The 14200-nt window shown below is 36.1% G+C and overlaps 1 protein-coding gene across 1 annotated transcript; it reads left to right on the top strand.

The window, feature by feature from the left end:
• The first annotated feature begins 181 nt into the window (after positions 1 to 181).
• On the top strand, positions 182 to 13974 carry LOC103517023 (muscle segmentation homeobox-like). The gene is made up of 3 exons (XM_008482025.3): positions 182 to 206; positions 10892 to 11079; positions 11743 to 13974. The coding sequence occupies exons 1-3, from the start codon at positions 182 to 184 to the stop codon at positions 12067 to 12069; spliced, it is 540 nt and encodes a 179-aa protein (XP_008480247.1). The 3' UTR covers positions 12070 to 13974.
• Positions 13975 to 14200: the final 226 nt, after the last annotated feature.

Genomic DNA, 14200 nt, shown 5'->3' with positions numbered 1-14200 from the left:
TGTTGGGAGATGCGGCATGTTAGATCAGACGGTGTCATTGTTAAATCAAGGTTACAAATCATTGAAAATCATTCGCGGGAAATCATTGAAGTTTTAAACGTATGCGTACATTAATGTATAGGTATCTATCCATGAGTAATTATGTAGAATGGAGCCCTCAAATGTAGCAAAATAGGACAAAATGGGAAGCGTATTCAAAACTGGAAGTAAGAAACCTTCTCCTTTGCCGGAAATTCGTTGATTTATCATAAATGGTGTGAATTCAATGATATTTCTCGACAATCACATAAGTCAACTTTTGAAAGTAGTTTCATCTAACACAAAACAAACACAAAGACCAACAAACACCTCAACAAAAAGACGAAGAGGCGGTGAAGAGAGGAGACAAAAGGAAAGAGGAAGCCGAAGAAAAACGTCTGATCATCAAGAAGGGGAAAGCAACGGAGAAGAAAAATAAAGCAAAAAAGAAAATCTTCTATAAAAACCACAAACAAAATCTCAACTTATCCCCTACCACAAGAGTTAAACGGGTAATTCAATAAACATCACAGCTACACACTAACACCCGAGATTATTAAATCCAATATTATAGTAACATAGGGGGAAGCCACCCTTGAAAATCTTCACCCCTTAAAAAAAGAGCTTTTTCCAACCCCATTGGCATCCTGCGGAGAGGATAAAGTCCCTACCATAGGCCATAGGCCCATTATTGACAAAGTAACCCCTCTCTCTGTTTTTATTGACTAAATAGGCAGATAAATAAACTATAATTTAATATTTCCATTCTCTCTCTAATACCTAATGGCTTATTAATTCTCTCCTTTTCATAAAAATATTATGAACATCCAAATCGTTTTGTATACAGGGTGGGAGATCGACAATATAAATGTTTTTTTTTTTTTTTTTTGATGTTTTTGTGATAAGGACGCTGTCAAAAGTTCAGATTCACTTCATTCAGAGAAGTTGCGTGAGATACTCGTAGGTATGTCATTCCAGTTTTGGCTCTAATCGGTTTTTGGCACCCAACGCGGTGCAATGATCATGTTGAAAATCCATCCATTGATCAAAAGTTGTACTTTATGATTGTGGACAGAAAGAAACACCTCACAACCTCAAATGACCACCTTTGTTGAGAGACTTAAACGAAAATCGACGCATATCTTGATATCTCAAAAGCTTTTGATCAAATACGACATCTTCTTTACGGCCAAACTTAATGTACGTATAACTTCTAATGCAGACAATTCTGACGCTACAAAAGCTGCAGAATATTGTTTATTTGTTTGTTTGTTTATTCGTGTTTCATACTTTAGCATACACACATTGGCTTTTCTTGTAGTTTCTTGTATTGGTCTCTCCCTCTTCCTCGCTCAGCAGGGTGACAAAAATATTGTTTTATAGCATCATACTCTATTCAGAGAGAGAGAGAGAGAGAGAGAGAGAGAGAGAGAGAGAGAGAGAGATTTATAAATGTTCTTCGCAATGTAAATAGGGACATTATTTTCGAATTCGAAGTTCATGTACAAGTCTCTGTCTTGTTATTGTTCTGTGATGCAACAAGTTACAAAATGAATTCGCAAAAGAAATATACCGGGGGTTTTGCATAGAATCATGAAGTGTTTCATTTATAACTTCACAGGTGATTTGGATTTGCCAATAATATTGATGAAAGCTGAAACTTTTGACTTTTCATGACTTTTCGAAGCATTTAAAGCCCGCCCAGTTCCTATTACAGTCCTGGTCGCAGTTGCAAGTCATACCTACTCCAGTCACAGCAAATCCAACAAACTGTCAAATATTTTGCAGTCGATTTTAGGCGATTAGATGGTAGTGAGCATACTGTAACTTGAGAGGCAAAAGTGAATGCTCTCATTGAATTACCAGTAAAGACATTAATATGACTTTATGGATCTGCACTTCTGTAACCATTGTGGAAAATTGAAAATTGGGTGTCGGGCTTTCGTGCCCTTCAGGACCCTTCGAATGCCCTTTGGACTATGCATTTCACCAAATGTTGGTTTGTTGGTCAATGGTCATGTTAGTCGGCTCCTGATTTCAGCGATCGGGTATAAGCTACACTGTGGCTGTCCCAATATTACATGCACTTTGTATGTTAATTTATTAGCATGCTCTTATTTGTACTTACCTATACGTATTTGCTGCTCCGGACAATGCATATGATGTCTTTATTTCCAACATAATTACTATTGTGTTTTGTTTCGTATTATGTGTGCACCAACTGCACCACCAGTGGAGTAGGCTGTGGTGCAACAGTTGTTTTAGAAGGTGCAACTGAGCGTGGACCAGTAAATTTAGAAGTTGCAAGTGATATTTCACAAATTATTTCAGAAGATCCAAAAGGTCGTGCACCAAGAGTCCAGGAGATTACTTTGGAAGTGCAAATGATGGTGTACTAGTGATTTTAGAAGTTTCAAAAGATCGTGCACCAGCAGTTACTTTGAGAGGTGCAGCTGATCTCTCTTCTCTATCAATGTGAAACTGATCTCTGATACTACAGATTTTCCTTTATCAAGTTCAAAATGTCCAAGATTATCCAAATTTTTATATTCACTCCTTTTCAACTGTTCCAAACATGTTCTCCATCATTGACCTTGAAAAAGGAGACCTTATAGCTTAGATTACAGAACTTTTCTTGAGACCATGATTTTCTTTACAAACATCGTTTGTTTCACGATATCTTCCGAAAGGTTTGTCCGATTTTGGCCGAAATTCGGCCAACACATTAATTACTTGAAGCACCTTTACTCCTATGATTTCCGGCTCGATGGACCACTACTAAATAAAGAATCAAGTACTTTTCCTTCTGAGGCTTCTCCACTGGTGACTCACCATCGTCTCTCTTGTTTACAAGAAGGACTGGACAATAAGCTCCGTGTGTGTTGAAGACAGAACAAATCTCCCGGACAAGTTATATCATTGTTAGAGGACAACTTTATTATTAAAGTTATTTGAATTATTGTTAGGAGAATAGAATTTAAATAAATTATTACCGTTGTCGTTGTCTCAGCAGACTCGCTAAGGAGTATCACTTAGGTTCAGGCGCCACCAATTCTACCACGTGGGGTGTCCGCGGCCTTAAGGTGGTCCGCCAGGGAATCTGCGCTGAAAAAACTCTGAATTGTCTGAAAGAACTCTGAATTTGCTGAAAGTGTCTTCAGGTTTGTTTGAATCCAAACAATATTTTAACAACATGCACAATTCTACATACAAAACGACGGTAAACAAATGTAAAATTCTAATGTTCGTAAAACACGAACTTCGATTTCGGGAAAGAAACATACTTTAGAACGACTTTTTTTATGCAATTTTATGTTACAATCACAAGGACATTTCAACTAGCATAGGTAAATGTTTTTAAAATAATTTCTACATTTCTACTATAGTTTTCAATTATCTCGTCACTGTCCCTGTTAAAACAAAACCCAAAAGTCTAATACTTAAACAATTAGGTACCCAGGAGAAGTTCCTTCTAACTCCTACCTTGTCTTTGTTTTGTTGAAAACAGTTCTAACTATTCTATCTAATTGAATCAAACTCCGACCCTCACAAGGGTATCAGAACCATCAGGAGGTTATTAAATAAACACATCTAAACTATAATTATCCTATTAGATTACAAACCTCCCTAATCTCCTATAATCCTGATACTAATGTGATGATAGATAGGGCGGTCTACTGGTCAGAGTTAGTCCAGGTGTGAGTACCACGGAGTTAGGGGGTTCTCGAAAAATCAACACTAATGATAGAGTGTTGATGGTATACAGGGTTGGTACTGAAAAATCAGTCACCCTAAATATGTAGGTATGTTTTTTCCGAAAAGCGCTCCTTGTGAGCTAATTTCTTGGAATTTTCAGTATTGGAAGTTCAAGGAGTTAGTTTTAAGAAAGGAATCGCGCACCGCCTTAAAATACAAAGAATCAAGATTAGTACCTACCTGAGATCAATAGATTTTATGATTTATCAATTTTAAAGTCACACATGGCCTTGATGCTTAGCGTGTAAATAAATAAATAATTTTAAAGTAGGTATAAATTTAAAAAGTATAAATGAAGTATAAATGAGTATAAATGTATAAATGAAGAATTTTCCAAAAGCTGATAGAACAGTTTGAGAAATACCAAGACAACGCTCAACGCAACGGTAACCATCACATCCCGTATACATTTTTTTTAATCGGAATAAAAACAACAACTTCTAGTTATTAGCCAGCTTATTGTTTCTATCTTATTTCCAATGGAATTACCGTGGCCAAGAATGGGCAGATGTGTTGAGCATATGATACTTGTATGTTCGCTAGACCAGTTTATTGATAATAATGGTAGTGCGGACAGAATTCGTAATGGACTAATTATATGGGGCCGAGTCTATTACCCTGTGGTTGTGGTGTTAATTAGATATATACAACTATAGTGGGTAAACAAAAGTCGTTGACAGGGTGTTCCGAAAGTCTTGCGGACACCAGAGGATGTTTCAAAACTGCAAGGTTGTGAAGCAGGATGGAGGGCAGCTTGATGAGCTCCGGATTGCCTACTACTCCTTTAGCTGAATCCCCAAACCTCTTAACTGAACTGAAAAAATTTCGTTTTGGCAATTTTGTGGGTTTAGTGTTTAGTTTGTCTGTAAATCCCTTTGTTCTGAGATATCTCTCGAACAGTTTATCCAATTTTGATGAAATTTAGTAACAACGTTAAAGTGTTCAACACGTAAGGAGAATTCGTTCATGAGAATTTGGCAATTTGGGTAGGTACCTATATAGTATATATTGCTTGATGGGTTTACCGACGCAGGTCGGGGCCTGCTGGTTTACTATTATCACATGATTTTCCTTATCCTAATAAATATATACTGACAACACCTTGTTTGTACCGAAAATATGTTGTTGTTTGTTTACAAATGTCAGGGCATTGACCATAAGGCCATTTTCCTAGATAATATATATTATAGATAGATAAATAGATAGAGTACTGAAAATATAGATTTTTATGTTTTTAATAAAATTATAAGTTATGTATGCCTCCCCCCTTCATTAAATGGGTGAGAGGACATAGTATCGACTTACACTAGATATTATCGAAATTTCTTGTCCTGCCCCCCCCTTGCTGAAATCCTGGCTACGCCCTTGCCAACTAAGCTAACTAGGCTGGCATACCCTGTTTATACTGCCGAAATGAGACTGAAAAGTCCCTTTACTCCTGCAGTCTAAACCAGGTCTTAATGTACATTTTTGGTACAGAATTAATTCACAAGAGATAGGCAGTAGTACGATTAACTAGCTCAGGGCTTCAATTTAGACCACTTGTAGGCAATTTAAAATAAGGCTGTTTTTTTTATTTTTTTTACTAGTTCTAGACGCCTCGCCGCACCGTTTTCTTAAATCCCATTTCCATCCAGTATTTTCTTAAATTCTCTTTCCACCCCGTATGACGAGTAACACTTCTGAACGATTAGAAAGAACGTCGTTTTCAAAGTAAAAGGAAAGAGTTGTTTCATATTTTTTCGCTCAATTACATTTTGATCGCTCAATTAACTCGACACTTAGTATAAACTGTGTCTATGATATCATAGGAGAATTTGTATAATTTAGTATTAATAGATTTCTCTTATTTGTAATAATTTTATTAGTTCTCGTTATGAAATTGTTTATCGTCCAGTTAAAAAATTATCGGAAGAAAATATCAGTCCCCAACTTCCCAAATCGTCTGATTTCCCAAATCCCGAAATTTCATCTTGACCGAATCAAAAATCAAATTGAATTTTCTTTCAAATCTGGATGTCTGGAACGCTTTTCACTCAAGTTGTGTGATCGTTTGAACTCTCATATCTACTTGAATTGTTTGAACTTTATCTTACAAATGGTCTTCCTCTGGATCAATTATTTTGTCACTCCATAGACATGAACCTCAGTCCCTTCAGTTGTGAATCCAACACTACAACTACACTACTGTTGTTTTTTTTTTTTATATTTATTTTTAAACATATACAATCATTCTCTATTACTGATTTTACTCCTTGTCTAAACTGTAGACATAATTGTCTACAATTGTGGCGACTAAGGAGGGGTTCAGTTTATGTAGCTTTTTATTAAATTAAATTGTAAACTCAATTAATAATTAATAAATGATTGGTAAATTATCTCTTACCCTCATAAACCGTCAGACTGATGAATAACAAGCTGCAACACAGACCATGAAGTTACGTACATACATTTTTCATTCCAGTACTTCCAATACTTGATTATATTCTTCTGTTTCGATATATTCATTCAATAGTGGTACAAGGCATCTTTTTATCAAAATTTTTGGTATCTGAGTTAGTGTAATTGGTAATATATTTAAAAGCTTGATCGATTATGATAATAATCGATTATGATAATCGATTAATCGATTATTATCGATAATCGTAATCGTTTATAAAAAATAATCGAAAGTATAATCGATTATGAAAAATAATCGGAAAATCACATTTTGGTATTTTTGCCATTTTCAGTCGATTTTTGCAATTTTTCGCTCATTCTATAATAAACGGAACAACAAACATTTCTAATTTCCAATTTTCTAATTCATTCCTCTTGAACTTTTTTTTTCCTTGTTGCTTGAAAAATATTTAACATTGACATACGTATGTCATTAGGTATGTAATTTATGTGTATTACTTATATCTTATATGAGGTTAAATAGAAGGAACTGGACCATCAAGGTTGCAATGTTGTTTTACATGCACTACCCCAACCAATAATACCGTATTGTAATATTGATTGGACAAATGCATAGTAAATCAACTTCAAGTTTTTAATTGAAAGTATATTTCTAAGATTTATAAAAACATGAAATAATCTTCTTAGTTTACTTTTTAATAGTGCTATATGTTCTTTGAAATTGAAATGTTGATCTATAATTATTATCTATTAAGTTTTGTTCTAATCTTCTATTTACTATCACTTCTGGTCTATCTAACATTCCAATTCTAACCAATAAAAATCTACTTTTCTAAGTTGGTTACAGCTGGAACTGCAAGATACAAATGGCCCCCCGAAAAAATAAGTCTTCTTTTACATATTTGTTCAATTCCTCCAAGATGCTTTAACAACTACACAACTATAGTATTGTTTTTGTTCCAATCTTCTATTTTCTATCACTTCCATTCTATCTAACCAATGAATATCCAGCCAAGTTGGTTATGTCTGGAATTGGTATCTTGCTACTAGTCACATTACACTATAAGTTAGAGCATGGCAACTGGTTAGAGCATAAGTTAGAGCATGATTCTAATATTCTATTGTTTCCAAATGGTATCATTAGAGACCACATTATCAATACCAGTGGCTGCTGAAAGGCAGATTCAAATCTTTGTAGCATCATTAACCCATTGGTGCATTTTTCTAAGAGGTTTAATGAAGGGAATCTGTGGAGTAAAATATCTCTAGTGGCGCTGTCAAACTTCCTTGACTTGGCGGGGTGGAGCGCCACCGCGCTCCATCATTGCAATATATTTGTAAGATCAACATTTTTCAGCATCTCGCATTGCTATCATCATATATCTAAAACAATCTAGCCTAGTTGAATTGAAATATATTAGGTACTTACTTATATTTCTAATTGCAGCCTTTTTTTATTAAATATTTACAGACAACCATTTATTAGTTGAAACATTAATGTACAATGAAAAAACAAAACTTATTTATGTTTAACTTTACTTATTCAACTTTACTTATTTATGTACATAGGTATTACCTTAATAATGCTGTTTTGATACAACACTTTACTATTTTATTTTACCATTGGATAGTAAGCAGTTCGCTGGTTCGATTCCCTCTTTGTCGCGGGTTTCATTCCCACATGGAGCGGACTTTATCTTAAACAGAAAACGTTCGTTCTGGCTCTCTTCTATCCTGTCCTTCGATTTCGTGACGATAAGACCTCCGTTCTTACCGTTCCCTCTAAAACCTCTTTGACATTTTTCCACCATCAGTGCCCTAAATCACCAAAGTATGGAAAAGTATTTTTACAATTCCATATTTTGACATGATTCGTCCAAATTCAAAATTCTGCTTTTCCATTGGCTATTACACTTGTAAGATACTTTTCCATACTTTGGTGATTTAGGGCACAGGCCTCAACAGGTTAAACCTCAATGCAATGACGTGGGGTATCAGCACCGCTCATCTTTAGTGCACATCCACTAACTATAATAACGATACCACTATTCCACTAATGACAGCATCCACTAATAAAATTTTATCATCTCTTCTGATAAGTCGCACGACCAATAAATTCGTCCCTATTTGGTCAAATTGACCAATCGGGTATCCGTGTGAGATGGTTACTGAGATAACGACCGAAATATATAACAATATTACAGTCATGTTATGTGTACTTCAATAAGTATCATAAGTTTTATGTAGATACTTACGTAGATAAAAATAAATACGTTATTATAGATATGAACATAATGAGCTTTATTGCGACAAACTACAACTTCATAATTACCTACGTAAGTTCATGATTGGGTATTGATTACCTAAAGGTCATTAGATAAGGATACTGTACCTATATCTAAGTAGTGTTGTAGTAGCTGAATGTATACGTAGGTATCATTATATAGGTTTATAGGTAATACATAACAATATAGTTAGTTAGATAGTCAGGGTCTTTTTTTTTTTTTTTTTTTTTTTGATTTCTAGAACTGTAGACCTTCCAGTAAATGATTTTCAAAGTCCAATGAATTTCAGGTTGAACATACACCCAGTACTCTACTTGGGTACTTAACATCTAAGTATGACTTAGATGGTATTGATACTAATGGCTTTATGGACTTGCTGTTTACACTTTTATGAACTCCTTATGATCTTTTATGACACTTTATGGCCAACTAAGGTGGTTGGTCAGACCGAACAACTCCTGGTTTGGCGATAAATCACAATGATCACAACACTTGAGGTGTGCTCCTTATTTGACTGGTAGTAATTTTAAATGAACACAAATTGGATACAAATTGATCTCTCTTTTGATTAGGCTAGAATCTTACACTCGTATTTATGAACAAGAATGATCGTTCTTATTTCAGTCTCAAGTCAAAATTGACCAATCAAATGCCTTGAGACTATGCTTAGCACGAACTTAAGAGCCAGCATTTTGTTCATAAATATGGGTGTCAGAATGTCTAGATAATTAAGATCTCTGTTTATGTAATTTGCTGTTGCGGTCGCTAAGAAACCTAAAATATTATACGCTTCTGTGTCCACTGTCCACACATAGTCGATTATCCGTCGATCGATGTCGTCTGAACCGTTCACACTGTCTCGACAACATAGATTCACCTTGTCGATCGACATCGTTTTACGGCCGTCGACTATAATGTAGACACAGCTTTAGAGTGCCTACTGTCCTTTATTAGGACCAAACTCCAATTATTCTGCTCTTTCACCCAACCCTTCTTGAATCAAATTTCAGTTGTTCTTCAAACAGGGTTCCTCAGAGTGCTCAATTCTCCTGAAACCATTCCGATTCCGACCTGACCAAAAGTCTTGCGGACTCTTGCGTCTTGGACAACCCTGTCAATATCTTATCAGTCCACTTGTTATTTATTTTTTCCATTTAATAAAGAGAAGAAGAGATCACAAGTGCCTCCTCTGACGATAGAACACAAATATTATTCAAGACGTTTTGAAATTTAATGGAGCGATTCATCACATCTTAACTCGGTGTTCATAGAATCAGCATAATTATATCATTATTATCATAATTATGATATCATTATCATTATTATCTTATGATGATATTATGATTTGAGAATATTATTTTCAAATCTAGCATGACACAAGTCGTCTAGTGTGAAGATGTGTTTGAATTTGAAATGCTGTTGATAAAGCATATCAAAACAAATGTTTGGGGCAAAATGTTCAAAATGTTTTTGACGGTGTACCGCCCCATTGAAGATGAGACAAGGTTGGGACGCTCTCGGGGGTTTTTGTTTGCACTTAGTATTTTGAGAGAAATCTGGGTGTTAGTGACTAAGACGAATGGAGGGACACGTCCACGTTTGGTGCACTTAGCCTGACCTCAGCGATAGCCCTTTGACTTTTACATCAAGTACTACTTACTTTCTGTGCCCATGAGATAGAATAGAATATACCCTGTTTTTTTTAAGAGGTTTTAACAGAGGGAACTGTAACTGCTATGGTCTTATCGTCCCGAAATCGAAGAGAGAAAGAAGACAGGATAGGAGAAAGCCATCAGCCGTTCCGTGAACGAACATTATCCCATCAGGATAAAATCCGTCCCGGGCGGGAATCGAACCCGCGGCCTAGCGCTTACAAGGCAGACGCGCCACCCGAACATTATCCCATCAGGATAAAATCCGCCCCGGGCGGGAATCGAACCCGCGGCCTAGCGCTTACAAGGCAGACGCAGCCATCAGGATAAAATCCGCCCCGGGCGGGAATCGAACCCGCGGCCTAGCGCTTACAAGGCAGACGCACTACCAACTAAGCGATCTGTTTTTCCTTTCCCCTATTGATTTTAATTTGTTTTACCAAGTGTTGTGTATACCCTTAAAAGTTCTAACTTTTTAATATTAATTAGTAATTATTTACCTACAAGTCGGACTAGTTATCAAAATTCCAAAAAAGTAGGTTAGGTTGAAGTTAGAAACCTTTTCAGGTGATCTGTCCTGATTTGGTGCATTTAACATTTTCCTGCTTTCTTTTGGGCCCTTTGTTAAAGAGTCGTCGTCAGGCCAAGTTCCAGAAAGCACTCCTCTTTACATGAGTTCTTTCTGACTAGCTTTTTCTAAACTCTTCTGCTTTCTCTTTCTTAAACCAAAGCAACTCTTTTTGAACGAAATACTTATTCTCTCCTCTCCTCTGCTTTCAGATTCCAACAAGGGAGACCCGCCCAAACTGAACGTAAATTTGCGCAAACACAAGCCGAACCGCAAGCCGCGCACCCCATTCACTACGCAACAGCTTCTCAGTTTAGAGAAGAAGTTTAGGGAGAAGCAGTACCTGAGCATAGCGGAGCGCGCAGAATTCTCCAGCTCCCTACATCTGACTGAAACACAAGTAAGTATGCGCGCCACAGTGCGCCACCAAGGGATAAAGTCTAAATCTCAGTACGGAAATCAAACCCGCAACCTAGGCCTTAAAAGGTAGGATACCCTCCATGTTAACAAGGCTGGCTATGAAAGTTTTGTAAAGGAATAGCGCCTATTCTTCTTTGTGGTTCGAAGGATAGTTCGTAAACCTAATGTCTGAACTTACCACTGAGAGTTAACACAGTGCCAAGGGTTTTCTTTGACGTCACCAATTTGATTTACGCATGCCATCAGGACAGTAGGTATTTCTTAAACTCTGGATTAACTGAAAATTTTCTGTGCATTCCTTCTAATTAGTGAAGTTGAAAGTGATGCCACCGTAAAGTCTGCCCTTGCTAAAATCAACAGCCTGAGATCAGCCTATAACAAGGAAAGAAAGAAATATGGACTGATGGTTTTGAACTGAGCGTGAGTGTGGACTTCAGTTTTCAGTCTAAAATGACAGTTTGGACTGACAGTTCAGACTGTCAGTTAGAACTGATCGTGAATGGCCGGCCTAAAAATACGTTCATAGATCTATGTATGTTAAGGCGGTCTCTTCCTGATTCCTTATGTGCCGCGTCCATTTTAGTTTAGGACTATTGCACTATGTCTTCATCGATCTAACAAACCTCCTTCTTTCTGTTTCCAGGTCAAAATCTGGTTCCAAAACCGGCGCGCCAAAGCCAAACGCCTGCAGGAGGCGGAAATCGAGAAAATCAAAATGTCCGCCATTGCCGCCGCCCGGCCACACCCCCTCTATGGGCCCGGCCCATCGCCCCACCTACACCAATACTTCCAACATGCGTCGCCCGAGGCGCTACTTCATCACCCGCACCCCTTCAGCGCCCTACTGGGGAGGCATCCTGCGATGGCGCACTTCATGCCCGCCGCGCCTATGCCACAGAATTCCCCACCCGGGGGATCCGATATGAAGGCGTCACCCCCGCGACCTAGCCCGTCACCGACGATGACCTAAGCCCCGTGGACCGTCGCGTCAAGAGCAATATTCGCCCCGACCTGTGGACGTGTCTTAAAGCAATATTTTTAAAGGATACCTACCTTTTTTTACGAAAGATTGTACCTTGGAACCGCTCTCGCATTGTTTCAAGGTTAAAGGATACCTAATCCTATTTTAGAGTGCCATGGAATTTTGGTAATTTTTGCTATTTTCGGCGTAGCGACCTGTTGGTGTAGCTCGATATCCTATAACGATCTTGTGTCAAAATGAGCAATAGGTGGATGAGATATTGAGATAACTTAGATAATGTAGATATGTATGTAATATCTTAGAAAGTTTCAAGTATTATATTCAAAGTGTCCTCAACAAACATCATTGCCTCGATGTTTTTTCCATTGTATTGATGGATTTGATGGCCCAAGCCCCCTACGAAACTTTCAAACAAGCAAACTTTCCAACAATATCTCAATAATAAAAACTTTGAACTTTTAGATGATCCTTGGGACATTAACCCATACGAAAGGATCTTGTAAACCTATTCACAACCCATTTTGTAACATTTGTGAAAAGCCATACAACAACAATAAGTAAATTTCATTGTACTGTTACAAAGTTCAAAATGGACGTCACCATTGAATTTTGATATTAGGGGGCAAGTTGGCATTTTTTCCCCGACTCTTTTCAAATGATAATGTAGTGTCTTATGGGTCAATAAGAGTAATATGAATGGTGAATGGGTCAGTTGATAGGTACCTAATATACATATTTTCGGACAATGGCTTGTTTATAGAAAAAAAAGGTCTTGCCCATTCAAACAGCCTAAGTTTAAAGCAATAAATTGGACCCTTGAAATTTTCTTTACCTAGGTACCTATTAAAAAGCAAAAAAGAACTTGATTTAAGTTTTAACTAATGCAAAAAAGTTATTAGGTATTTTGAATATATTTTTAAGTTAACTTTTTTTTTAAAACTTATTTATTTTATCTGTGATTTCTTTTTATTATTTTATTTTTTTTTTTTTCTCTCATTATTTTACTTATTGCAAATGGTTTTTTTTTTCTCTTTCCTCAACTGATTATTTCAAATTTTTGTCAAACAGTTCCTGATAATTTTTAGTTTAAATGATGTTGTACTTGATTTTTTTCTGACCTATTTTAATCAGATGGTGGGAGATCCATATTTTTAGCCTTTGGGAGAGCTCAAACGCAAAGGAATAGGAATGTTTGTGATGGTCATTTTCACCGTTCTGTTTTCTCTGATCTTTTGAGCCTTAGAAAATCGAACACACTTAGAGTAGTTGTATGAAAAATAAAGACCACCTTTTAATAGGGCCATAACCATTTCTTATCTAAGGACTGAGGACTGGCGTTATTTGGTGCAACCGTTTCTGAAGCTGTGCCGAAGAAATTGACACCCGCGCGAGCAATTGACCAAACTCGACACCACTCTTTTGGTCCCACAAATTTTCTCCAAAGGCTGAAAATATGACTATAAAATCCAACTTCTTGTACAATATTAACTCATGTGTGTATACCAAAACTTGAAAGTAATAGTTTTAGTGACTTAGGGTTTTTGTAATTTTGTATAGTCTATATTTTCATTGTAATGTAAAAATCTTAGGATATTCAATTGTATACTGAACTCGGAGAAAAAAGTGTGGTATTGAAAATTTAGGTAAAAATATGAAAAAAAAGTAAAAAAATAATAAAAAGAAAAAAATATTATTACCCATTTTTGTGTATTTAAACTGTTTGATTATTATTAAAAAAAATGTATACATTTTCTTGTAAATCCCCTCCTCCCTTTCACAAAGATCTCAGACTTTTATTTATAAATGTGTGTAAAATTATATAAATATCTATTGAATAATTAAGTCAACATGAAATCCAATAACCAACCCATTTGGTTATGTAAATGGAACCTCTAAAATTAGCCATTAAAATTGTATACGTGTGTAGAGAGAGCATTTTGTTGGATATTTAACGTTTTTCTCCAATTGTATATTTTACTTGGTATGAATAGGTATCTTTATAGCATGTTGTGTATTTAAAAATTGTGAAAAAAGTACTCAGATTATACAGAAAAAAAAAATTAAAATTATTAAACGAAAAAAATGATAAAATAAAAATAAATAAAAAAAAATATATAAA

The sequence above is a fragment of the Diaphorina citri genome, unplaced genomic scaffold, assembly GCF_000475195.1.
Source record: "Diaphorina citri unplaced genomic scaffold, Diaci psyllid genome assembly version 1.1 scaffold1723, whole genome shotgun sequence".
NCBI classification, from domain to species: Eukaryota; Metazoa; Arthropoda; class Insecta; order Hemiptera; family Psyllidae; genus Diaphorina; species Diaphorina citri.
Note: the sequence above shows the minus strand (reverse complement) of the source record. Positions and strands in the feature narration are given on the sequence as shown.

Coding starts and splice junctions, on each gene's coding strand:
- LOC103517023 (XM_008482025.3), top strand. CDS start 182: ATGGGAAGCGTATTCAAAACTGGAA. Junction 207..10,891: donor AAGCGTATTCAAAACTGGAA/GTAAGAAACCTT, acceptor CTCTGCTTTCAG/ATTCCAACAAGGGAGACCCG. Junction 11,080..11,742: donor TACATCTGACTGAAACACAA/GTAAGTATGCGC, acceptor TTCTGTTTCCAG/GTCAAAATCTGGTTCCAAAA.